The sequence below is a fragment of the Miniopterus schreibersii genome (genome assembly GCF_964146895.1).
Source record: "Miniopterus schreibersii genome assembly, chromosome: 3".
Classification (NCBI taxonomy): Eukaryota; Metazoa; Chordata; class Mammalia; order Chiroptera; family Miniopteridae; genus Miniopterus; species Miniopterus schreibersii.
The window spans coordinates 103939680-103967146 of NC_138103.1; the positions used below are offsets into that span (position 1 = coordinate 103939680).

The 27467-nt window shown below is 43.8% G+C and overlaps 1 protein-coding gene across 2 annotated transcripts in view; it reads left to right on the forward strand.

Moving 5' to 3' along the window:
• MTREX (Mtr4 exosome RNA helicase) overlaps positions 1-27467 on the forward strand; it is a 55743-nt gene that overhangs the window by 27890 nt on the left and 386 nt on the right. Inside the window, exons 17-26 of one of the 2 annotated variants that reach the window (XM_081132892.1) lie at positions 1871-2043; positions 2552-2620; positions 6102-6230; positions 9450-9560; positions 10648-10836; positions 11036-11199; positions 14639-14744; positions 17647-17703; positions 19175-19337; positions 26339-26443. In XM_081132892.1, the coding sequence (XP_080989018.1) occupies positions 1871-2043; positions 2552-2620; positions 6102-6230; positions 9450-9560; positions 10648-10836; positions 11036-11199; positions 14639-14744; positions 17647-17703; positions 19175-19337; positions 26339-26443 (1266 nt within the window). Of the gene's footprint in view, positions 1-1870; positions 2044-2551; positions 2621-6101; positions 6231-9449; positions 9561-10647; positions 10837-11035; positions 11200-14638; positions 14745-17004; positions 17044-17646; positions 17704-19174; positions 19338-26338; positions 26444-27467 lie in introns of those variants that run through there. The other variant, XM_081132891.1, reaches the window with a different exon arrangement.

Here is a 27467-nt window from a genome sequence, read left to right on the forward strand (position 1 = left end):
GGGGGGGCAAGAGATGTCTAAAATTTGGATGAAAAGCGGGCTGCACCGAAGCTTCAGGAGTGGTCTGTAGCTGTAGTTAGATCCTTAGGTACAAAACACAAGGGACTTCTTAAAACATCTCTCAGGCTTCTGACTCATTAGCACAGAAGTGATTTGGAGTGGAGGGTGGGGACAGTGTCTAAGCATCCCAGCAGAGGTCTGAGGCATCTCCATGAACTCCTGACAGAGCTAAGTCAGTGTCGCACTGCTTCCTGCCAACAGGGTCACTTTGTCACTTCAGGTCAGACAGCAGGACCAGCATCTCTGTGTGTAGTTTTCCTTCTGTAACTTCTTACTGACTTTAGTCTCTCGAATATTGGTATCGTGCTTTAATGGTTTCCTTTTGTGGTAATGTGTGTCAGGAGTAGCTGTCTAGCCTTTAGTGGATGGAATGCAGCCCCTATAAGGAGCTGTGCTGGCCAGTTAGAATAAGCAGGACGAGGCAGGCGGTGAGCTCAAAGGGGTGCCAACAGCAGCCTCTGGCGGGAGCAGAGCCGGCCATGGGAAGGCTGGTGATAAAGAGTACAGTGTCACCATCCTTCCTGAGGACTTGCTCTGGGTTGTACTGGTAGCTTCCTACTCTCCATATCTTTTGTCAGTTAGTCTCTGACTATACCTTTGCAGGTTATGGGTACTGTTGTTACCTTTATTTTGAGGATAAAGAAACTGACGCATGCAGGTTAAGTAGAGGAGCTTGATCAGTGGAATGGAACCCATACATCTGTAGGCAGTTGATTTTCCACAAGTGCCACATGGACAATAGGACAGCTCCATGCAAAAGTATGAAGTTGGACCCTTACCTCACATCATACACAGAAATTAACTGAAACTGATGACAGTCCTAAATATAAGAGTTGAAACCATAAGAGTCTTAGAAGAAAACGTAGGCATAAATCTTCGTAACCTTGGATTTGAGAGTTTCCTGGAGAACACACCAGAAGGACAAGCAGCAAAAGAAAAGAGATTGGATTTCATCAAAGTTTAAAACTTATACTTCAATAGACACCAGCAATAAAATGTAAAGAAAACCCACAGACGGGGAAAAATTTGGAAAAATCCCGTATCTGATAAGGATCTAGTGTCCAGAATATATAAAGAGTTCTTACAACTCAACAACAAAAAGCCTGATTTTTAGATGGGCAAAGGATTTGAGTAGGTATTTCTCCGAAGAAGATAAACAGTTTGCCAACAAGCACATGAAAAGAGGCTCCACATCATTAGTTATTTGGGAAATGTACATCATAGCCACACAGGTACCACTTCACACTTGTTAGGATGGGTGTTTTTAAAAAGGTAATTAACAAAATGGTGTGGTCATGTGGAAAACAGTTCAGCACTTCCTCAGCAAATTTAGTGGTAGAATTACCATGAGACCTATCAGTTTCACTCCTGGGTGCATGACCAAAAGAATGGAAATATGTTCAAACAAACACTGTGCATAAGTGTTTACAGCAGTACTGTTCACAGTAGCCAGAAGGTGGAAGTAATCTAGATGCCCATCAACTGGTAAAAGGATAAACAGAATGGTACCCACACACTGGAATATTATTCAGCCACAAAAAGGCCTCAGACATCCCACAGCATGGATGACAAGGCTGCAGATTGTTTGGTTTCACATGTGTAAACTATCTAGAATAGGTAAATCCAGACAGACAGAAAGCAGACAGAAAGGCTGCCAGCGGCTGGAGGAGGAGGGGCATGAGGAGGGCTTGCTTAGTGGGTACGAGTTCCTTTTGGAGTCTGTGAAGTGTTCTAGAACTCGGTGGTGCTGATTGTGGCATACGTTGTGGATGCACAGTGTTTTTATATTGCACATGTGTTTTCTTTACAGAGGTAAAGAACTCAGAAGAGCAATATAATAAAATAGTAATACCTAATGAGGAAAGTGTGCTCATCTATTATAAGATTAGACAGCAGCTTGCAAAGCTGGGAAAAGAAATTGAGGAGTATATCCACAAGCCAAAGTACTGCTTACCATTCCTGCAGCCAGGCCGCTTGGTCAAGGTATGCCGTTTTTAGATAAAATATTTGGGTGTTTTAATATTTGTCTTACTGGTTCCCTGTGGCTCTGATTAGGGGGGTCATTAATCAGATTTTCATTTTGGAGGGTACAGATTGAAGGAGACAGTTTTGGAATTAACATATAAAATACTTCCAGTTATAAAATCTAAAAATAAAGACAGGCTTCTTTTAAACTAAGTTTTAAGGAGGATGAATTCATTAGCTATAAAATAGGAAAGACTTTAGATGTTCTCAGAACAAATACACCATGTTACCATTTTTGACATTTGTTTTCCAATTGAGAGTCTTGTTATTGCTGCTGAAGAGGTGTGTGGAATTTGGCAGTGATTTTATTCTGTAGAGTTAATATCTTTTTCCGTAGGTTTAACAGTGATCTTTCAAAAATGACTTCACCAGGAAAACTTGGTTTTATTAGCCTGGAATGTAGGTGTGGATCCCAGGTTGCCTTTGGACACAGATGTCCTTATTCACGTGCTCTACTTCCTTTCAGGTAAAGAACGAAGGAGATGATTTTGGCTGGGGAGTCGTCGTGAATTTCTCAAAAAAGTCAAATGTTAAGGTAAACCATTGTTCTTAAAGTAGAATTCTATATAAATTGTTAGTGAAATGGTTTTTTTCAGACTCATGAAATTGATCAAAGTAGAAAAAGTATTATCTTAAGAGAAGTTGTAATAAATTCTGCCATAAGGGATTAAATTTTTAAATAATCTTAAATTTGTGCTTAACAGTATGGGTTACTTTCCTAACAACAACGAACTTTAATTTCATGACAGTTTATATTTCTTCTCTGAGTTCATCATTCCTTTATAAGATTTCTCTTTAAATGAATATCAGGGAAAAATCAGCTTTCGACACTGAAAATTAGAATTTTGATTTGGGTACATATTAGAGAGTTGAAGAAAAGAAATTAGGAGAGCTGGTCAGATGTACTTGTCCTCTCTAAATGAAGGCAATAATATAGTTGATTTTGGTCATTATTTGTATAAATATTTTGGAAAGATGACTTATATGTGAAATTAAGGATGATTTTGTTAGTTTGTTAGGAGAGTGACTGTCATGAAATTAAATCAGCCATCCTATTATATTTTCTTTAGTGCAGTAGGTACCAGCCTATTATCTGCAGATATGTGACCTTAAGCAAGACATTTTGTATCTCCGCACGTATCTTTTCGTATCTTTAAAATGAAGACACCGGTTTACACAAGATACCCTGCTCTCTCAAGGCTGACCGTGTCCTGGTTTCGCCCTCATTAGCTTCTTTGTCCCCCTGGGTGTAGAGGCACGTAGGACTGAAGCTTTGGGATTGAAAGTCCTGAAACCTGTACATGAACTTTGAGATACTGAAGCCAATTGCTGTTGCAATTATGTTCTTAGGTTTGTGATAGGCGATTGATTAGTGATCAATGACTAATCCCACTGAAGAGCTTCTAAGGATATTTAGTTTATTACCATTTTGATAAAATATCAAAATGATTAGTAATTGTTGATTTACAGGATTTTTTTAAAGGATTGTCACAGTTTACCTCATTTGATCCCAATTTGACAAGCATGCGTTAATCACAGACACACAGTCCCCGTGCTCAGGTAACTGGCCGTCAGTGGCAAGCAAAGGAGAATATAAGGAGCACGTGATGACTGCTTCAGGAAAGATGGAAGCAAAGTGCACTTGGAGCCAAGGCAGGTCGCCACATTGTAAAAGGAATGAGATGTTGGGGAAAGAAAGCTCGAATGTATGATGGGGAAGTTAGCTCTGCCCAGGTGGCTCCGTGGCTGAAGCATCATCCCATACACCAGAAGGTTGTGTGCTCGATTCCTGGTTGGTGCCATTTGAGAGGCAACCTATCAGTGCCCCCCCTTCCCACCCTTTCTTCTCTCTAAAAATCAATTAACAAAAAAAAGACATATCCTTAGATGAAGATTTTTTAAAAAGGAGTTAAAAATTTAAAGAATTTATGTTATAACAGCCCTGGCCGATGTGGCTCAGTTGGTGGGAGCATTGACCCATACCCCAGGGGGTGGTGTGTTCGATTCCTTGTCAGGGCACATACCCAGGTTGTGGGTTTGATTCCCTGTCAGGGCACATATGAGGCAACTGATTGATGATTTCTTGCATCAATATTTCTCTCTATATATGTATCAATTTTTAAAATCTTAAAAAAAAAAAGAATTTATGCTACAACAGTCATGGGAAAGCAAAATAGGACATTCAGTAATTGTCTTGTGCGGAGGATGGCATTGGCGGCCTGTCTTTACCAGGGTGCTGAACGAGAAGTTGGCTGATAAAAATTTTATCTTAGGAAATATTTTAACAGCATTTTTGTTAAATGGTGCAGTAAGGCAGAGTTTTTAATATGTTTCCATAGAAACATGAGGATATTTCTGTAATGTTGCAAATGGTTTGGTAGCTCTGCTGCGACAGGTGATTGTGTTAGATGTGCTTGAGCTCTGACCGTCACCCCTTCGGTGTGTCTTACAGGGAAGGAGGTTAAGCTTACCAGTAAAAGCTACAGAGTCCTAGACTCTCCACACACATTAAAGATTGTTTATAAATCTTACGTTATTTTTGTCTAAATGCTCACGTCCCCTAACACTTTGGAGTTAATTCATTCATCAGGTTGTGGATCTTACTTACTCCGAGGGTTTTTCGTTCCTGGGATACTAAATATAACTCACTCATTCCCCTCAGCCATTGGCACCTTGGAAGAGTTGACAGTTGATTGTAATTTACTTAGCTTAGGGTTTATAAAATTCATTTTATATTGACTAAGCTATACATATACCTAACCTCTGCAGAGACAGACCTAATTTAAAATATTATCCAGCTTTGCTTTGTGTCTGTATCAAGCTGAGGGATGTTTTGAAACTTCTTTAAAAGGAACCATATTTTAAAATAGGGTTGCTGCCCGGCCGGGCGTGGCTCAGCAGTTGAGTGTCGACCTGGGATCCAGGAGATTGCAGTTCAATTCCCGGTCAGGTCACCTGCTCAGGTTTCGGGCTCGATTCCCAGTAGGGGGCCTGCAGGAGGCAGCCAATCAGTGATGACTCTCTCATCATTGATGTTTCCATTTCTCTCTCTCTCCCTCTCCCTTCCTCTCTCTGAAATCAATAAAGATATATTTAAAAATAAAATAAAATAGGTTTGCTGAGGCAAACCTAGTTTCCTTCTGGATTGGGAAGTGGAAGCTGTGCTTTCTTTGGGGAAATTTGACCTTGATGATTTAAGATAATTACGGTTGTGTTCTTGCTTTGTATTTGGAAATATATTTTACTGTTGTTAAACAATGGTAGTTTATTGAAGAAATAGATTCTAGGTTTGGAGTCATTTCTTGACAGTTTTCATTTTTGAACAGAAACTCGGGGGGGGCGGGGCGGCAGGGACCAAGCAGTCACGTCTTTTTGCCAGATGTCCCCCTCCATCAAAGTAACTTTTATCTACTTTATGCAAAGTCGATAATTCAGGTATTGAATTTAAAAGCAGAGGGATTCTTTCCGAAGGAAAAGGCCTGATGACTGAGAGGCTGCTGTCGACACGTTAATACAGTGCCGAGCACGTGCTGGGCGTAGCTCAGCAGTTGAGCAGTTGAGCGCCGGAGAACCAGACCTCATTAGAGAGTCCTCGGCAAGACGGCAGGAAACCACAGTGAGGAGGGACCAGTGTATTCAGACAGCTACTTCCAGTGTATTTTGTTGTTTAATTAGGGTAATTTGAAGATACAGATTCATGTCTTCGACTGATAACTTCAATTTTTTCCTAATTCTGGTATAATATTAAATACAACTATAAACTAATCACTAGAGGCTTAAAATGGCATTTTGTGTCACGGTTGACAGTGATCATACTGTTTGGATTTGTAGTATCGAGGGATTTCTTCTCATCCAGTGGAGCATGTTGAAGGCTGGAGACAGAGCCTTCATTTTGTGAAATAGGCATTTACTGACAGGATGTGCCAGTCACAGTGCTCAGGGCTGAGGACACGGCCCTTGGACACATGGGGGCCAGTGTCTGAGAGTTGTTGACCTCCCTTCTCTTGTTTTTCTAGCCCAATTCGGGGGAACTGGACCCTTTGTATGTGGTGGAAGTGCTTCTACGCTGCAGCAGAGAGAGCCTGAAAAACTCAGCCACGGAGGCTGCAAAGCCAGCCAGAGCTGATGAGAAGGGGGAGATGCAGGTGGGTGCTAACCAGTTGTTATCCCTGGGTTTCCCGAGTGACTGTAACAGACATAGCGTCAGGATTTCTAGATTGGAAGTTTCTGAGGTATTTGAAGGTCTGTTCCAGCCATCTGAAGACCAGTAGAGTGATCCATGGGATTTCAGCTCTTTTTCTTTTACCACGTGTTGGCGGGTTAATGACAAAGTGCAAGATGAAAGAGTTTTAGTTTTCACGTAAAGTTGGATTTTACCTCAGCCATAAAAATGTTTTGTTATTTTTATGATCAAATAGTGATATAGTTTTACTTTATCCTAAATGTCATTTATTACATCCCTGTGAAAATGATTGAAGCAATGTTTTGATCATGAAAAATGCCTGTCCACAGTTCCATAAAGTCATTTAATTTATTGTGCTTTTAGCGGATAGAAAACATTCAATTTGACACGTGAGAGCCCATATTTCTTGAACATAATTTTATTTATTTTAAAATAATTAAAGCCCAGCTGGGCGTAGCTCAACAGTTGAGCGTTGACCTAGGATCCAGGAAATCGGGGTTCGATTCCCAGTCAGGGCACATGCCCGGGTTGCGGGCTGTAGCCGATCAATGACTCATCATTGATGTTTCTTTCTCTTCCCTTCCTCTTTCTGAAATCAATAAAGATATATTAAAATAAATAAATAAAATAAAATAATTAAAATAATTTTAGGTAATATCTTCTTATAGATTTCAGATATGTGTTTGCTAATATGATACTGGGATTTGTTATTTTTACACATTGCTTTAGGTTTGTGGCGTATTGTCTGGGTCTTAGGAAATGTCATGGTCATGACGTTTGTTCTATAGACTGGCTTGTTAGAAACTCAGATCCGCCACCACGGGGTCACACGCTGCATAACCTGAAGCTTGTGGTTCCTCATTGGACAAACCCAGACTGTAGGCATCTACAGTATATCACTGACATTCAGAAATATCAGTGTCTTAAGAGTCACACAAAAACTGAGCAACTATTCCAAATAAAGAAGAGCAAAGAAAGCACAGCTAAATTCACTGCATGATCCTGGATTGGACCATGGAGTAGTTGGGGAGAGGGGAAGGGGTTATAAAAGGCATTGGGAAAGTACATGACATTATTAGGGATGTAGATTAGATATCATTGTATCAACATCAAATTTACATTTTTTTTACCTTATCTTTATTGTTGAAAGTATTACGGGTGTCCCCTTTTTTCCCCTTTGGTCCCCTCCACCCCACATCCACCTCACCCCCAGGCCATCTCCATACCAGTGTGTGTCCATGGGTTATGCTTATAAGCATGAAGTTCTCTTATTAATCTCTCCCCACCCACACCCACACCTTCCTCTGAGACCCCTCAGTCTGCTCCATGTTTCCGTGTCTCTGGATCTGTTTTGTTCATCAGTTAAATTTCCATCTTTTAATCTTTGTTCTCTGCAGGAGGGCGGGGGAGAGAATGAGTGGTAAAGCAGGGGGTCACACGTGGACAATGGCTGAGTAAACTTGGGGGTCCTCTGTCCTATTCTTTCTGTAAATTTGAATTATTGAAAACACCAATACCATAGAAGAACAGAAACAGTAGGGAGTGTTGTAGATTAAGGAAGGTTAGAGAGCCCTGATGCTCAAGCATTAAATGATCCTTGGCTGGACCATGGACCCAGAGAAGAGGTGGTAATAGTAGTGATATAGTAGTGATGGTGATGGTAATAGTAGTGCTATAGTAATGGTGGGGTGGGGGTGGGGGTGGTAATAGTAGTGATATAGTGGTGGGGGTGGTAATAGTAGTGATGTAGTAATGGTGGTGGGAGTGGAGTTGATATTCTATAAAGGACATTATTGGGTCAGGGAAATTTGAGTATGGACAGTATAGTAGATGATAATTTATTTTTTGTTGTTTTTTGAATATTGTTTAACTTTTTATGAGCTCATAATCTTGTCGCTGTGCATGAGAATGTTTGTTCTTAGAAGGAACATGCTGAAGTATTTGGTGGTGGGGTGAGGTGACCTGCCTGCAGATTAGTTTCAGATGGTGAAGAGAGGAGGGGAGGAAAGAGGAAGGCAGGAAGAAAGAACAAGCGCCCCTGAACTCTTACGTCAGAGAAGAGGCACATGGCAAGCTTAACAGTTGGGAAAACCTGGTTGTGAAAATACAGTGAATGGACAGTTTATCAGATTATTTTTCATCAATTGCTTTCAAATAGAAGCTTGTAGTCATGGTGTTTAGACGCTGCAGACTCCCATCTTTGCAGCCTCCATCTGTCTCACGTGTTAACAATAAATGCCATCCACCTGTAACATTTGAGTGTGACCTCTGCTATTTTAGCCTTGGTACATGCACATCTGTTCACACTGATACTTATTTCACTAACATTTTTAATGTAGGAACTACTTTACATGCGTTGTATCATTGAATCCTCACAGTGGTTTAATGAGACAGATTTTATCCCCATTTCTAAAACGGGGAAACTGAGGCCTAAGAAGGTTAGGTGACTTGCTCAAGATCACACAGCTAGCGGCAGACTGAATTCAAACCGGTCCCTCTGGCCTCTAGCACCCATGCTCAACTCCTCTCCCGTTTGTTTAGTAAACACTGAATATGTTTGTTACCAGCAAGCCAGTTTTTCATGGATCATAGGAAGGTAGCCATAGGAGCCACCACGCTGACGAGTTTGGATCTTAGTTCGTAGAGGCCTCTGAATTTAAAGGAAGCAAACCGGTGAGAGAAGGGTGTTCTCAGGAGAAAGCATGGAAGGACGTGTAGGTAGGTGATCCTGGAGATTGGGCTGGTGAAGTGCAGTGTTTTCTCTGCCTGAAGCACTAGTTTTCCTCTCCTTCCTTGCATCCTGAGCTCACATGAACTTCCTCGGCCTTCTAGCCCTAAAGAGCAGCCTTTCCTCCCTCTGTAACGCTGTCTGTAGTACTCTCAGGGATTCAGAAAGTGCCCAATAGGAGGGCACAGGTGAAGTATGGAATGTGTATTGAGCAGTCATTTACTTTCATGAACCATTCATTTGCCTGTTATATAGAGGTTTGAATTAGTTTTTACTTTTAAAATACAGTCTCTACTAAGATTAAAGCTCCCACAATGATTATTTTCTACTTATTACACCTGTCGCATATTATAAATGCAGCTTCCTTTTAGGGAGTTAAACTAAATTTGGGAAATGGTAGAATTTGACAATGTGTAGTTTTAATTGTAACATTATGTAACTTTCTGTTGGTAGGTTGTTCCAGTTCTGGTGCATCTCCTGTCGGCTATCAGCAGTGTCAGGCTCTACATCCCCAAGGACCTTCGACCCCTGGACAACAGACAGAGCGTTCTCAAGTCAATACAGGTACATGTGTAGATTTTCTCAATTAAATATAAATGTTGTGTACATATACATAGGGTTTAGAGTGAGGCATCTGAAATGCTTTTACACGTATTGTTTCCTCTCACAAAGCTACAAGCACTAGAGTCAGTTCCTTTAATAACAGTGGTGGCAGCAGAGCTACTGTGGACATCCTCTCAGTCCACTCCAGTGAGGACGGAGCCTCACGCTGCACAGGAGTGAGGGAGACAGGGTCTGTGTGTCAGGTCATGTGCCAGGACTTCTTACCATTTTTAATATATTTAATAAATGGTTGAAATCTTTTTAATTTCAGCAAGAAAAGTATGACTTTTAGAAATTTTTATTTTCCATTAAAAACAGGAACATTGTTATTTAGTCAGTAAACACATGAGTTGGTGTCTGCTGCGCGCTGGAGGCTCTGTACTAGGACCTAGGAAAACAGAGGTAAAGGAACAGGCCACTGTCATTGGGCACTTTAGGCTTTGGGTGTACCTATCTATTTACTTATTTCAATTCCTAACGGGCCAAACCCTGTCTCACCTTTAAAGCCTGTCCAAGACCCTGCTGTGTCCTAGGGGCGCCAGGCTGCTGTGAACTATCCTTTCTCTGAGCTCACATGCTCATCATAGTTACAGTTAAATCATGTAAAAATCAGTTATCGAGAGGGCTCTGGACCCTCTGAAAAGCTTACATCCTTTGACTAAGCCATGCCCTCTGGGAGTCAAACCCAAGGGAATAGTCGGAAAACTGAAACAAAGTACACACTTAGGAGACCTCAGTGCAGGGTCACTTAAGGTGCTGAGACGTTCTGACAACCTGGGTTCAGGGTAACGGACCCTCAGCAAGTTGTGCCGTATCCAGGCTGTTGAGCATAGTGCATCCCTGTATCAGTGAGTCTGAGTACAGCACTTCAGAGGAGTGTTAAAAACAAGCCACTGGGAAATGCACTCACATGGGAAGTTTAAAATTACACGTATGTAGCAGCCTTTTTATGTTTACGCATAGAAAAGCACAAAAGACAATACTGACTTTGTTTACTCTTAACTAATTTTGTTCATAAATGAAAATTAATTTTAAGTATTTGTTTCAGGAAGTTCAGAAGCGTTTTCCTGATGGTGTCCCCCTGTTAGACCCAGTCGATGACATGGGCATTCAAGACCAGGGCCTGAAAAAGGTCATCCAGAAAGTGGAGGCTTTTGAGCATCGGATGTACTCCCATCCCCTTCACAACGACCCAAACCTGGAAACGGTGTACACGCTGTGTGAAAAGAAAGCACAGGTATGGCAGAAACTCGATTGTATCTCAGAATCCTGTGTATTTCACTAAATAAGTGAGAACTAGGTTCCTCCTTCCCCATTAGGGCGTTGACAGAGAGGTGTGTTGCAGAGTCCTAATAAAATATTTGTTTCACTTCGTGAGGAACTCCCATTTTACTCTGTTCACTTTACTGAGCTTCCTTTATACTTCATATCCTTAGATTGCAGTAGATATTAAGTCTGCAAAGCGGGAACTGAAGAAAGCAAGAACTGTCCTGCAGATGGATGAGCTCAAGTGTCGCAAGCGTGTTTTACGGCGACTGGGCTTTGCCACCTCTTCTGATGTCATAGAGATGAAGGGACGCGTGGCATGTGAGATAAGCAGGTGAGACCTGGTGGACGTGGGCTGTTAACCTCGTAGGAGAGAGAGCCACCGTAAAGTGATGAAGTTGTACAACACCTTTCATAGTAAATGCAGGTTTTGACCATGAAATTGAAGAACTAGAAAAGGAAAGTGTTTAAAAATCTCCAGATCCCATTAATTGACATGAACATCACTGGCGTTTCGATGTCTTTCCTTTTTCTATATTTTAATGCACTTTTACATAATTGTAACCTTATTTTATGCACAATTTTGTGTTCTTTCTTTAAAATTATAAACATTTTTCCACCTTGAAACTTAGCCTAATAACCATCATTCTTTTATGTGTGCAGGAGATTTTGTTAACGTCTTGGCTGTAGTCGGGTATTACAGCGTAGCTGTTACAGGCCCCAGCATAGAATCGGATAGAAGCTGTTGTCTGTGTTGGTCATCTTTTGCCACGTTACAGATGACCATAAAACTAAGTGGCTTGAAGCAGCAGCTGTCCTGTCAGTCTGGTGGTCTGTGGATTAGAAACTCAGGAAGCCCACTGGCTGGCCTGGCATTCTGGTCCCACACGAGTGTGGTCAGCCTGAAGTAGATCGAGTCTGTCCATAGTCATGACCATTAGTCTCAGTGAGTCTACACAAAGACATTCTGAAAGTTTTCTATGTACTTACCGTGGCCCCACTGGACAAGGCCAGAGAGCTAAGGCCTTGGCTGTGGTTTCAGACATTGCTGGTAAAGACTCTCTCATGTTCTCACTGACCTTGGTTCAGATGTTAGGAGCTCAGACATCTGCCGGAACCAGGTGGAGACTGGCGAGCAAGACAATACTTGGCCACCAAAACGGGCAGCGAATGACCAGATCACTAGTTGTTATTGCAGAATAATGTGATACCCGATTTTCCAATTTAGAAAAGCTGGCAATCCCAAATTTGAGGTGAAAGCTTTTGATTTTTAAATGTTCACATACTAAATCAGTCATTTTTTAGTCACCATGTGAGCCAAATAAAACATTTCTTCAAATTAGCTTTGCCCCACCGGCTCCTGTTTTCCTTCAGCCTGTGATGAATTTCAGCTTTCCCACTTTGTCGTTAAAGAAACTAAGCACCATGTGTCAATAATTTACCCCGGATTAACTGTAGACCTCAGCACTGCTCCTAATTCCTTGCCAAAAGCAATGTTACTGGAATTATTTGTCAGATTATATAGCCCTTAATCTTAATAACTAATGTAGACTAATTCCTGTGAGGCATCTGCAGGTAGATTTAGTGTTGGAAGAATGGCATTGATTTTATTCTGAAATAGAATGCTTAAAGTACATTCCCCTCATTTGCTTTCCCTCTGGTCTCTGTTTTGCTGAATAAATCCCAGCCACTAAAAGCAAAAGCTTGGGAGTTATCCTGGACTCCTTTCCCTTCTGCCCCTTCTCTCGTCTTCCTGAGCGGTGTCCTCTGCCTCCTGCCCTGGTGGCTGTCCCCTCCCCACCTGGAGGCTGTTCTGCAGGAGCCCTCCTGTGTGCACCTCCCATCCTGAGTCTGCAGCTGTCCTCCTTCCTGCTTTCAGGGTGTTCTTTCCAAAGCACACTTCTCCTCTGTCATGCTTTTGGTAAAAGTCTCCTGGGGATTCTCTGTTGCGTTTTTAATAAACTCCCTGAGTCAGTGTGTTGTTCTTGCCCTCGCTCTCTAGCCTGCCGGTTTCCGTATCTCACACATTGATCTTTCTGTCGCCTAGCATGGCCTTCCGCTCACTCCCCCCATATCCTGCTAATCCCTGGATGTTTTCCCCAAGGTCTTCTGAAACTTGCTCTGAAGTTCTCTAACCTGATTTTAGGCCCCTCGCTGTTTTTAGTAGAATCGCAGTTGTAGACTGCTAGGTCGCCATCCGTGAGCATCTTTCCTGTCCGCCTCCTGCGCTAGACTGCAGTCCCTTACAGTAACCTCTCCCTGTCAGTTCACCATTGGGAACCCAAATTTAGTTTTCTTTGTTTTTGAATAGTTGTAACTGTAACAATTGCTAGTTTATGATTTGATTCTTTTTTAGAACTCTTCCAAAAAGAAAAAGTGTGCTTTTTTAAAAAATAGAATAACATTCTTATAATTACTGAATGAGTCATTAAACCCTTTAATGTAAGATAAGCACAGAATGTAAGGTACTTTGTGGAACTTGTGATAGAACTCTGGAGACGCCATCAGCATAATCTTTTTTAGCTTTTGTTGACACAGTTGAGAATTCAGAATTTTTTATTTTCCACCCATGATGACAAAAATAACCAAAAAAGAAAATTTTAAATTATTAGCAAATCAGAAGAGTAGCACAGAGACAAGAGCACCCTCGACAAGTGATGATGGAGACATTAGTCATGTCAGCAAAGTCTCCCACTCAGGAGTCGGAGTGATAAATGTATTTCTGAGGACAAAAGGAAAGTGCAAGGTTCTTACTTGATACAGTCTCCTTTCCATTGGGCAGGAAGGGCTGAGTTATGTGGCACCGTGTGTGAGGGCTTGGACCGTCCCAGGCATCCATCGTTTATGACTGCACTAAATTTCCCTGGTGCAGTTCTCAGTGTCAAATACTGAAGACAGTTGTAAAACAAAGACACTAATAAGAAACAGATCATGAAAAAACTGTGGGATTTATCATTCCAATCTTTATCATTTGATCTGAATGTACAATATGGGGCAAAGAAGTTGACCTTCCTCTCTTCAAAGAAATTTTGACTTGTCAGATTTTTAAAAAAATACCATGTTTTGATGAAACAAAAGAGGAACGAAAACTAATAATAAGCGAGAACCCAGAGATGTCTTTAAAACCTGGAGTCAGTACATTTCGACAGGCAGACGCACGAAGGATCAGGAGTAGTGATGTGAATGCTGTTGGATGTGTCTTTGAGATCAGGAATCGCGTTTACTGCACAAACGCAGCCCAGACCCATGAGACAGCTGACTAGCAGCCATCTGTCGCCTTCGCAGGCCGTGGCCCGTCACTGTTCCTAGATTTGGGCACTGGGAACGACAGGATAAAATGCATGCGGCTGTGGGTGCTCAGGTTCTAATCAGTCCGTTCTCAGTAACCCTTTATTTTTTAAGTTATTTGTAAAACAACAAAGTTAAAGACAATTAAAAAGGTCCTTGGACCTAGATAATAAATGGCTGGAGGGTTCTGTGTTTCCTGGTGTACTGAGCGTTAGACAATGGTTCTTTACCTCAGTGAACACGTGCAGCTTGGTATTGGCTAGAATGGGATCTTTCTCTGCAATGCCCACTTTAAATTTATTATTTGCATATTGGTAATATAAAGACCTGCCATTTCCTTAGTTAAATCTTTGTCACTCCTCACTGATTACTCCTTATATCAAATAATTTTGTTAAGAGTTTCATTTTGAGGGCGCGCTCGCTCGTGTGTGTGTGTCCCCCTGTGTCTTTCCGTCCTGACACTGGGCCTGACTCTCCTGCTGCAGTGCCGACGAGCTCCTGCTCACCGAAATGATGTTCAACGGCCTGTTCAACGACCTGTCTGCGGAGCAGGCCACGGCGCTGCTGAGCTGCTTTGTGTTCCAGGAGAACGTGAGTTCACTGTCTAATGCCCTAAACTGTCTGTTATGCACAAATCCTGTAGCCTCACTCTAACACTGTCACGACAGTTTACTTGTAGAAACACTACTTCATATGTACATACTGTGGGTGCTGCGGGTTAGAAACCAGGACAACTTTAACAAATATAGTGAGTGAGGTAATTAAATGCATATCAGGAAGGAGAGTGACGTGGGATTTTATTTTTGGATAATCCTCATTAAACAGATACCAAGTTTTGAATGTATTCTGTAACCCGATGCCTTGTTCAAAGGTCTGCCTAGGAGGACCGTCCTGGACAGAAAAGGGTGAGAGAGAGTAACGTCAGGCAGAACTAGTGAAAACGGTGGGTGCCTGAGGTTGGGTTCCTGCCCCGCCCCCCAGTGCTGGGGAGTCACTGGTAAGCTGCTCCTTCAGCTCCTGCTGCTGTGGGCAAGGTCTCTTAGGCAGGCACCACGCTGCCCAGACCTCACCTCACCCCTGGATCAGCACGGAGTTGTCCACGAGACCACTTGCACTCATCCCCAAACCACATGACCTGTTCTAATTAGAAAGGTCAACTTCACGTTTCACATTTCATGTTTTAAAGTTTATGCGTTGTGATGAAATGGACAGAATAAGACATTTGCCTTCTGGAGATCATTTTAATGTAGCTGTTTAAGTTTTAGAGGGCCTTTACCATGTACACAGCTCAACTTCTAAGTAACTCGTGAGACAGATGGTTTCTCAGTTTAACTGTTTCCTTATTTATTAGGCAGATCAGGTATGTTACCTGTTAAAGTAGGTGGCACTTTCCTCTCAGCTCCCGATTAGGGTTAGATTGCAGCCCTAGGGGCAGTGCAAGCAGACAGCACAGTGGTCCAGAAACTGTCCACTCCTAAGGGTGCTCGCATGCACCTGTGAAGAGATTTAGGTTCAGATTTTATTCACTGATTTCTGAGATGACTGTTAAGAATGTTTTACATAGACCTGAGTTTAGAGTGTTCGAGGAAGGTGCTCTTCCTTACTGTGGCACCATGAGTCCTGTCTTCCCAGAGGCCAGTGAGTCACCTCAGCGGAGGAGCTGGTCTTAGCCAGACCCCAGCTCTGCAGCAGTGGGCAGATGCTCCTCTGTGGGGTGAACATTGGTCTGAGGTCACGCTGGTCTCTGTGGTGCCCTCAGTTCTTGTGCGGGTTCCTTTCAGTGTCAGGATGAAGCCTTGTGCTAGAGTCACAGTGTTCTCTATCTACAAAGAGGGAAATGTGGAAAGAGATACAGTGTAGTTTGCTCAGTACACAAACTTCTGTTTCAAGATGTGTTCTTTCTAAAGCTGGGCCCCACATTTTTTATGCCATTAGACGTAATTTAAAGATAGTGTACAGTCTTTATAACAATATTTACTAAGCACCCACTGTGTACAATGCACAGGTCTAGGCTCGAGAGAGAGCAAAAATGTTTCCTATCATGGTACTTAGATGCTAGTGGATGAAGGTAACAATACAGAAACAGGGAGCACCTGGATGAGGGTTTTGGAGACACATAAAAGCAGAGGAGGCAGGCAGAGATTTCGAGGTTGGGGGAGGTTGCTGTTTTAAATAAGGGGATCAGAAAAGGCCTCATCAATCAGAGTGAAATTGGAATTGAGGCTTAAAGGAGAGATAAGGAGGAAAACTGCACAGACCTGGTGGAGAGCATTGGTGAGACCTCACTTAATCACTTATGGGAGGGCCAGTGCCTTCTACGTACAGGGACACCCAAGGGGAGGACACCCATGGGAGCTGCTGACCTTGAGTGGACATAACATCAAAGACGTTTAGCAGTCCTGCCCTCGCTATTACACTGCTATCCTGATTCACTGTGGCCATTGTGTTCTTTCGTCATTCATCCTGCTTTCTTATTTTAACAGGAACAGCATAGAACCTAGGTCATGATTTATTATATGTATATATACACACGTGCACACACTATTTATTATGTATATAAACATACACAGGTCATAACTTACTTTACATACATACACACACCCTGGTCATGACTTATCATACATATACACACATACACACGCACACACACGCACGCATGAATCAAATCAAAACCAAGGCTTTGTAAATACTGCTGCTTAAAATTGCAACTAACCTATAATTGCTGTTTTAAAAATTTACCTGTTATTTTTTTAAGTCCTTTATCACATTCTTGTAGTAATTTTGTTTTTATATAGTAAGTCTATCTTTGTCAAAATCTTTTCACAAATAATATCTTTATTCTGATCACAAGCCTGTAGGTTCCAGGACCTGACCTTTTCTCTCTGACAGGGTAAGAAACCAACACAGAATTTGAGCAGCTTGTCCAAGTTCATTTGAGTAGTTAGTAATAAACCCAAAACTCTGGTTTTTGTAAATGAGAGGTTGACAGACTTTTCACTAGTGGAAAGGCAGTGTTAACACAAACTCAGATAAAATTTTAACTCTCTTACACTTTGTTAGAGAGCTAGAAATATCCGGTAAAGTGAAAATTGAGGACATGTTTTTAATGTTTTTTATCCCAAATTTTCAGTTTCCACAGATTGAGTTGCCTAGAAGCCAAAACTGTTTCAAAATCAAACTGTGATAAAACAGTTCATAATAAGTTTGATGTAACTAAACTGCTGTGCGTGTTCACAGTATTTGCCCTCCCTCTATTCCATCTGTGGTTACAAGTTGAGCGTTGAGCTCTCTGTACGTGCGGCAGTGGGTGTCCTCGCAGAGAGAGAGGGTTATGGTTTAGGAGGGAGGAGTGCTCATTTGCTTTCATACACCGAGAGTTGATTAGAAAATAAATGCTAAGGCCCAAGGTCCACAGTGTGATATTAATGGGTGTCATAGAGCTTTGCTTGTTTTGTTTTGGGTTTTCACATCAGACCTTCCTTTTCCTCTACAGTCTAGTGAGATGCCCAAGTTAACAGAGCAGTTAGCAGGACCACTTCGTCAGATGCAGGTAAGATTTTTTCTGAACTTCCTATTTTATGAATAACATATTGTAAAATAGACAATTTTGTCATTCTAATAGTATTTATCATTCAACAGAGACAGCTTCCTTTGGGGTTAAAGATGTCACTTGATGTTCGTCACATCACTTAATGCTATTTGTAGCATGTCATAGCGTCACTGTGGTTCTTAATAATTAAACAGTCTTTCTCAGCAGTAGAATTCATGGCATGAGCTGCTGGGAGGGCAGGCTGGCATCACATTATGTCAATGGGCTGCACCAGCAGCTCGGTACCTGCTCTGTTTTCCTCTGATTGCAAATGGTGTCTTGATGGACTGGGACTTAGCCGATCTTTTTGTTTATTTTCCATTCTAGTTTACAACAAGGTTTTAAAATCTCTTTTATCCTAAGGAATTATTTATCTCTGGCTTCTCAAAGTCACAGTAGCTTATGGTAATGAATTTGTGTCTGTTTTCGTAGGGTGAATTGATTTTTGTCTACCTTTTCGATATTACACAGATAGGGAAGATGAACTTGAAGACATTGCACGAGAGGAATGAAAAGGGATTCATAGGAAAAGGCCCCTCAGTGGAGCAGTTAGCCATCCTCACTGTTACTCAGAAAGTTAAACTTCCAGAGCCATGGGAATCTCTGTAGCTGTAGGTGGTTTTGACCTTTTATTACCAAGGAGAAAAGAGTGAACCTAAATTTCTCATTATGGGAGGAGAAAATTCAGATTTACATTTTCTGAAGCACTGTTGGGGGGAAAGCATTATTTTGCTGTAGGATTTATGTTTCTCTAAATCTGTTTTATTACTGTTTTTGTTTTGTTAATGAAACAGAGATTGGTTAAATGCTACTCTTGAATAATTTAATAAGTTTCTGGGTTTTGGTGTTTTTTGTTTATTTTTGTTTTTTGGAATTTTTTTTCCTTTTTTTAAATATATTTTTATTGATTTCAGAGAGAGGAAAGGAGAGGGAGGAAGGGAGAGAGACAGAAACATCAATGATGAGAGAGTCACTGATCGGCTGCCCCCTGCATGCCCCCAACTGGGGATCAGGCCCGCAACCCCAGGCATGTGCCCTGACCAGGAATCGAACCCCGATCGCCTGGATCCTAGGTTGATGCTCAACCCCTGAGCCACGCCCGGCCAGGCTGATTTTGGGGATTTTTATAAAAGTTTATTTGAGCCAAAAATCTCAAATGCTCCAGGAATTTCTGTTTTTGTAGAAAAGGTAGAAGTTGGTGAAAATCATGATCTTGGTATATTTTTCTTAGTCACTTCAGTGTAGTGGGAAACTGTACTATTTGTTCACTTAGCAGCAGAAAGGGCACCGGCTGCTTAGAAGTGGGACATCCACAGTGCAGGCCTCTTACCTAGGAAGGGAGGGGCCCGGTGGGGCGCTGGATTCTGCAGATAAAGAGAAGGGGATGTGGGAGATCGTGAGTAAATTTTAAGTATGTCTTTTATCTTCAAAGGAATGTGCTAAACGAATTGCAAAAGTTTCAGCAGAAGCCAAGTTGGAAATCGACGAGGAAACTTACCTCAGCTCGTTCAAGCCCCACCTCATGGACGTCGTGCACACCTGGGCAACTGGGGCAACCTTTGCCCACATCTGCAAAATGACAGATGTCTTCGAAGGTATGCTTCAGTTCTGTGTTACATACACTCCTTCCTGATGCAGGTACATATGTACCTAGGGTGACGTTTGTTTGTTTTTAATAAGAAAAAGTTTTTTTTAGAAAGTCACAGAGGTAGAAGTGAGTGGTAGAAGGAATGGGCTCAGGTAATAAGTTACAGCAAAAGAAGGGCCCTTGGAGCTTAGCGGAGAGAAGGGAAAAGGTAAGGGAGAGGGGAGGAAGACCCCAGAGGGCCTGGGTCCTCTCTCCTAAAGGCTTAAAGATGAGGATTTTAGGGGTGGTCCCAGGGCAGGATCTGAATAGAATATCCATCAGTTTTCCAGGTGTGTCCTTTAGGGTCGTTGTCTCTCCTGATTGGTCAGTACCAGGGCAAGGGGTCATTCATTAGTCAGTGCAGCTGGTCCTGAGGGCAGCTGGGGTGTCAGTTGTCTGGTTTCACTGCTTTTTTGGTTTTGCTGCTTTCCTGGTTTTATTGCTTTCCTGGGCCTGGAGCTGAAACACAGCTGAGGCCTAGATGTATTTGATGAGGGTCAGAACCTCATCGTCCTGAGGGCTTACTGCTTAAGGGCTATTCGCCCCCCCCGGAATCCACTGCCTGTGTAGATCACAAACATTCTACACAAACCCTCTGTGTTATGTCATAAGTGTGGTCCGCTCGTCATAGATTCCTTAGGAAACTGTTCTAGTTGTTTGCAATCCTGTGCGGAGTCTCTGCCATCAGGACAAACAGACAACCTGGTAAGTCATGTTTGCATTTACTTTCTGTGTTTGTTCTCGCGCTAATAACTTAATGGCTTGCTGTGTGATTCCCTTGACAAACGGCGGATGAAAATGCTGTCCCTGCGCGTGTTACATAACAGGCGTTGCTTCTGTCAGACTGTTAATCCTGTGAGAATCAGACTCATGAGCAGGCTCTTAAGAGACTGAAACATAAGTGCTGCTCAGCTGAAGAGAAGCTTTAAATAAGAAAATAAAGCAAAGGGAATATATAAGGAGTAATTATTATAAGTGAATTACAGGAAGCAAGAGAGTAAGCACAGTGCAGGCGACCAGGCTTGTAAGGGTTGTGTTTGTTGCAGGCAGAGTGGCTTAGGTAGATGTTCATTGTGCGGAATTATACTTACATATTAGACACTTACATTGAACTGTCTTAAAAATGAAAATAAATGAGCTTGGACTTCATACAGATCATTATAAGAATATTTAAAATATTGTACTATTTATAGCTATTTGGAGAAAGATTTTATTTTTAGTACACTTAGTATTATATGCTTTTAAATGTACTGCTAGATCCTATTTGCTAGTATTTTGTTGAGGATTTTAGCCGCTGTGTGCATCAGGGATATTGGCCTGTAATTCTCTTTCTTTGTAGTGTCTTTATCTGGCTTTGGAATTAGGCTAATGCTGGCCTCGTAAAAAGAGCATGGAAGTGTTCCTTCCTCTTGGATTTTTTGGAATAGTTTGAGGAGGATAGGTGTTAATTCTTTGAATGTCTGGTAAAACTCCCCTGTGAAGCCGTCCGGGCCAGAGATTTTGTGTGCTGGGAGACCTTTGATTACTGCTTCAACTTCATCGCAGTTATCGGCCTGTTTAGACTTTCTGACTCTTCCTGATGGAGTTTTGGAAAGTTGTCTTTTTCTAAGAATTTATCCATTTCATCCAGGTTTTCCAGCTGGGTCGCATATGGTTGTTCATAGTATTTTCTTACGGTCCTTTGTATTTCTGTTGGGTCAGTTGCTACTTCACCTCTTTCGTTTCTGATTTTGTTTATTTGGGTCCTCTCTCCTTGTTTCTTGATGAGTCTGGCTAAAGGTTCATCAGTCTCAAAGTTAGACCACATGTTAGGACACAAAACAAGTCTCTATAAGTTCAAGAAGATAGAAATCATATCAAGCATCTTCTTGGACCACAGTGGCATGAAATTAGAAATCAACTACAATAAAAACACTAAAACACATTCAAACACATGGAGGCTGAAAAGCATGTTTTTAAACAATGATGGGTTACCAAAGAGATCAAGAAAGAAAACAACAAAAAAAGCCCAGAGTGCGTAGAAGGAAGGAAATAATAAAGATTAGAGCAGCAATAAATGACATCGAGACTAAAAAAACAATACAAAAGATCAGTGAAACTAAGAGCTGGGTCTTTGAAAAGATAAACAAGATTGATGAATATTATATGCTTTCTAACTGATTATTAAAAGACTAATACAGGGGTTGGCGAAAGTAGGTTTACAGTTAATCCATACGGAAAATACAATATTAATGCAAAAATGGTTTCGTGTGCTCACAGCTGTAACCCTACTTTTGCCAACCCCTGTAGATGACATTTATCTATGAATGATTTTTATGATTTGTTGGTTAACCATCTGCAACAGAATATTAAAACTTTTAACAATGAGCTTTGCTCCGGTGCATTAACATTGAAATGAGCCCACAGATTTCAAGTGTCAGTTGCCGTGTTACTGTTGTGTCACACGGTGTGTCGTGTGACTCTCTTCCCTGAGGTTTACTTCCAAGCCTTCATTAAATGGCTGGTTAGTAACACGGTCCCCGAATCTTCCTCTGAGTGCTGTCCCCTGTGACTGGGACAGTCATTGCTTATCCACTGCTTGTCAGGCCCTGTGCCAGTAGCACCTGAGATAATTTAGATCCAGTCACCAAAGCAGCTTGGGGGAGGGGCTTGCTGTTTCCACTTTGCACAGGACATTGAGGTTTTAGAAAGTGACTAGACCAAGGTCGTGGAGGTGTCCTACGGGATGGCACTGCACGTGAACCTGGCCTCCATCACTCACTACAAGTCACACAGCACCATAGTAACCTTGTTCTGGAGCCTGGGATCCTCTAGGGACTTCTTAAATCTAAACCTGTCTGTACCATCGCTGTCCACTGGAAGTGAGAGCTTGTAGGAAGGGTGGGGAGGCCTGCAGTGCGATTCATGGTGGGGGCTGCATCTGAGGGGGCGAGAGGAGGGAAGCATGGCAGGCGTGTGGCAGCCTGTGCGTGTCCGAGGTGCGGAGTCCATCGCCTGCTTCAGGTTAAGACAAGGAAACTGATGCCTTCGTGTCTTAGTCATTCCAAATCTGGTAGTGTAACAGCTCCTGTTTATATAAAACATGCTTTTCCAAGAAGTCAAACAGTGACAATAGTGGTTCATGAGGGAGAGTTTTGTTTTAAGAAAAATCAAGGGGCAGCAGACCTGGGATCTAGAGGCCTGTGAAGTTGTTTTTGTGGATTGTGTGTGTTCCTTATACATAAATGGGGAAGTTATCACAGTCCGGAAGGTAAATCTGAAACTGCTCAGATTGAAGATAGTTTGCAGCTCTCCCACCTGTGAGCTGAGCTGGCCTTTTCCACAGGACGCTCGCTTTCCTGAAGTCCTTGAGGCTGTTTCTGCATCACAGTTTGCTTGAGAAATCTAGAAGTTTGAAATCTGGTCTAACATGAGGACAGCTTTCCTGTTTTCTGGTCTGGGTGCCACTGTTCAACTGAAGTTTTCCTGAAGTTGGAGTAGGCTGTATATCAACTCTTAAACTGAGTGATTAAACAGCAAAAAAATGCTGACAACCTTGAGTTACTTAGGGTAGTATTTCCTTTTTTCAATGTACTGTGTCCCCCTTTTTGCCATGGTTCTCCATTGCAGAATAGCCCTTCGCTCCTCCCCTCGTAATTGTACGTCTTTGTGATTGGAGAGCACGGTGATCAGAGCCCCAGCCCACAGGACAGCGTGTATTTTCACAGGCGGGAAGTGGCCGTGTTGGGGCTTTTAATGTGCTGCGCTTAGACATTAGATCCTTATTTTCTTATGTGAAAAGGGTCTGATGGTTTCATGTCCTGAGCTCAGAGGTAGTTAAGTATTTTTCGAGCATTAGCTAGGACTAGTTAACATCATGATGTTGAACACCATGTGTGGGGTGTCGTAAACTGGGATTCATTTGAGGAATTTTAAAGACGTCACATAAATATTTCTTCGGTTATAACCCTGAAAAAACTGGTAGAATGTAGTTGTTTCCTATTTCCATCGAACTGGATTTGAAGGCAACTTAAGAAGTATTTGTGCTGCTAGAGCCTGTGGCTTGTCAGCGGATCCATTGCAACCTGGACAGCAGCCATTACTGTTTATTGCTGTCTACAAAAACCACTACTGTACCCCTCACCCCACACAAAGGGCTTGCTTTGCACCCACGTCATCGGGAAAGCTCCTGGGACAATCGTTACTCGAAACTGTTTACTGTCTTGCTCGAGGTGGGTTTTCTGAGCGACTAGAGAGCACGTTCCCACCCTCTGCCCACCACACTGTTCTCGGACGCCTTGCATCCTGCATGGTTTCACCCTAGGCCGGGCACACCCAGGTGATTAGGGATTTTCCAGTGGACTTGTTCTTAGGAATACTTTCCCTAAAAAGTATAGAGTAGTAGTTTATTAATACAGATCATTTCTGTTTAAACTTAGGCACAGTCAGTACTAAATGACTTAGGAATAAGTACCTGATACTCATTTGGTGAATTACTGAGACCCTGGGCACAGTGTGAACAGCGAGCCTCTGCCCTCCAGAAAGGGCTCGGCCGAGGCTGGTGCCTTGTGTTAAGTGCTTGCAGGAAAATACATTTGTGGGGCTAACCTCAGGTCAGACCCACTGAACTCATGCAGGAGGGAGTGTTGAGTTGGAGCCAGCACGTGACCTGTGGGAGCCACTGGGGGGGGTGCTGGGAAGCAGGAGGGAGAAATGCTGCTCAGAGGGACATGTTGCTTTCCATCCTCGGTGAGAGTGTTTGTTCAAGAACAGATGAGCCTCATGTCTGCAGAATTGCCCTTCAGGCACGTGCACCCAAATGTCCATCGGGGATGAATAGTTAAACTGTGGAACGTCCATTCAGTGGGACGGTGCTCAGCTAGAAAAAGGAAGGGGCTGCTGATGGTGCTAAAATGGGATGAACTTTGGAACACACTGAGGTTCTCAGTGATGACACAGAGGCCATCTGTGTACAATGACCAGAGTCGTGGAGAAAGGACCATCCTCAGTGCCATGCCTTTCGTTCCTGCTCCCGTGAAATCACATGAGTCACCAGTGACCACCTGATTGCCAGGTTCACAGAATAGACCGTCTGACTGCTGGGACCTCCTCGCCAGTTTTTACTACCTCCTACATCTTGAAGCCCATTAACAGAGCTCCTTGGGCATTGCCTGGCAATGATGATCTCTACAGAGTGTGTGCTCCTGAGGCCTAAAAACCACAAAATACATTTTTTTCACAGTCATTTTAAACATGTACACTGAGTTTAATTATAAATTGACATCTATAGAACAGTACATTGTAGAAAACTGAGTGTCTGCCAGTTGTTTCTGTGGTCAGGTTAGGGTGTAACTTTTCTCCTTCCCTCTTTGTCCAGTGAGGGTAAGAGCAGGGCTTGTCTCCTGGAGTAAAGTCAAGCGAGAGAATCTACCTAAACTGCCGCCTGCAGACCCGCCACAATAGGTGCACACAATGTTGGCTGCCACCCTTTTCTCAGAACACACTCTGCCCAAGAGTCACCGTCATCGCCAGTTACCTGGCTCTCCTGTGACACAAGAAAGCCCTCTGGTTATACGGAGATTGTGTGGGCAGCAGGAGGGAGGTGCCACCCTCGACCCTGGTGCTTGGTTGGTTGGATTTCATGTCATTTGTGTCTCTGTTCCGGCTGCCATTTTTGTGACTGACTCCTCTGGTCACCTTGTCTGCTGGGAGCTGAATAACTGACAGTTGTGTTGGGGAAGTCGGCGGGGATGGAGGGCTGTAGGTTTTCTCCAAGAACCACGGAAGGAGAGTAGGGAGGGCAAAAAGGCACGGGCTCCGAGTTCGATTGTAATTATCTTACAAATGAGAAAGGGAAGTCGGAGAGAGCAGGGGCCTGGGTTGCTGAAATACTGAGCGGCAGGATCCAGACTAGAACCCAGGTCTCCATCTCGTCTCTCCCCTCACTCCTGGTGCCTCCGCTCACGCCTTCAAACCCGGTCGTAAGTAGGTGAGCACCCTCTTCCTAGAGATGCACTGTCCTGTCTGTCGAGGTGACCTCGTACTGGGAGTCGTCTCTGTGACCCATCTCATCCCGAAACGACATCCTTGTCTCCTTGCTCTGGCCCAGCCCTGTGCAGTGTTTCCTTGGGTCCCGATGTCCTGCAGGAGGACTCTGCTGGCACTGGCACCGGCACTGGCTGCTTTGTGCTGGCCATCAGGGAGGCGGCTGTGTCAGCTCAGATGCCCTTCTGCTCGATGAGTTACCTCTCTGCTGAAGGTGATGGGCAGGGCGCAGTGGGTGCGTCACAGGACCTGGATCCGTGTTGGACTGTCCGGTTCCAGCCGAGTCCACAGCAGCCTGTCAGAGGACGGATGTTCATGAAGTCCCGAGTCTTCCGTCAGGCGGGTGGCTCTTAGAGAGGAGCCAGGCCGCCGTGCTCACGTCTCACAGTGACTGCTCACAGCAGCAGCTTTGACAAAAGCACTTGCCTCAGGGTCAAGCCAGTGGGCAGAGGCTGCTCATCCCCTTGAGGACGCTGTGAGGAAGCCCCGATGCGTCGAGGAGGAACAGTTGCACCTCTCAAATGAGGCTGGACCCCATCACCCCTGCTTGAAAACCCGCTGCATTCCCACAGGGTGCTGTCCCGGTGCCTCCTGGGGATCCTCACGGCTGCAGTCTGTCAGGCGTTTCTCATGTCCCCGCCCCTGCCCACAGCCCTTGATTCCCGTAGACCCAGGTTGTGCTGTCGCTGGCCTGCGCCCAGGCCTGCGTTCCCTGAGCTCTAGGAGCAGGGTTAACCCTTGATGCTAAACCCACGACTGCCATTAGTAAGGATGGGAAGGGACCTCCATCTCTGCTCCCTTCCTCGCACCTGGATTCACAGGCAGCCCGGCACCTGTGTAGCTGTCACCTGCTGCTCGGCAGTGCCAGACGTCCCGTTAGCCCATCGTCTGTCCCAGCCGTCCTGTCTCTCCCCATCTTACCAGCCATGTTCCCTCTCTGTCCAGGCAGCATCATTCGCTGCATGAGGCGCCTGGAAGAGCTGCTCCGACAGATGTGCCAGGCGGCGAAGGCCATTGGGAACACGGAGCTAGAGAACAAGTTTGCGGAAGGTCAGTGTCCCTCCCGTCCAGTCTGCTCAGTCAGTCGGGCAGCACAGTCATCTGGTCTCCACTGGGTGGCCCTGAGGGCCCTCTAGTGGCATTTAAGTAAAACTTCAGTGTCTGGGGCAAGTTTTTAAGATCATGTTATGTACGCTGCACCTCCTGTGTGCCACCACTGGGGACACACTCCTGCCTGTTGGAGCTCATGTTCCAGCACAGGAGACAGACCATAAGCAGGTCCAGAAAAACAGGAAAAACAGAGACCTTGTGGATTGGGGGATGGGTGAGACAGCGCAGGCGCCTGCTCAGGCAACTGTTAGGCCCTTCACCTGTGCTTGGCACACGTGACGGCAGAGGCCTGTGTGCTGGAGCCCAGTGGGCGAGGAGAAGAGCAGGGGATGGAGGGAGAGAAATGACCGTGTGGCCCGGCCCTCGGCTTCCTTGAAGATGATGGCAGGTCCCACCAGGCAGTCCTTGCTGCTCTTCACGGGCGTCTGTAGAGTAGAAGGTGGCAGGAAGTCCAGGTCCCAGGATGGCTAGAGCCAGGTGGTGGTGACGGGGCAGAGAGGCTTGTAAGTGGCCACACGTGGACCGAGCCCAAACATCCAAGACTCCAGCGACTTCTGCCACCAACTCGTGTCCTGAGCTGTCTGCAGACACTGGCTTATGTTGTGCACGGAGGGAGGCAGACCTGTCTCATCACGCCGGGTTCAAGTCTAGTTAGAGGAGCTTTGTAAATAATAAAATCTACCATTGTCCTGCCTCGGTCCAGAAAGAATTTCACACAGTAATTGAAAATGCAGTGTCTTCAGGTTGAAAATGCATGCCTTTGGGTCATCTCATTTGACAGTTTAATCCTTCCCCAAATAATTTAAAAATATATATTTTTAGACATCCCTACACCCCCCTCACCACACACACACACGCATGCACACACATGCACAGGTACATTGGAGTTGAGGCATCAGACCAGGGGTCTGGTTTCCAAGCTGCCCCCCCAGGTGGTGTGAACGCTCCCGTATTGCTCAGACCA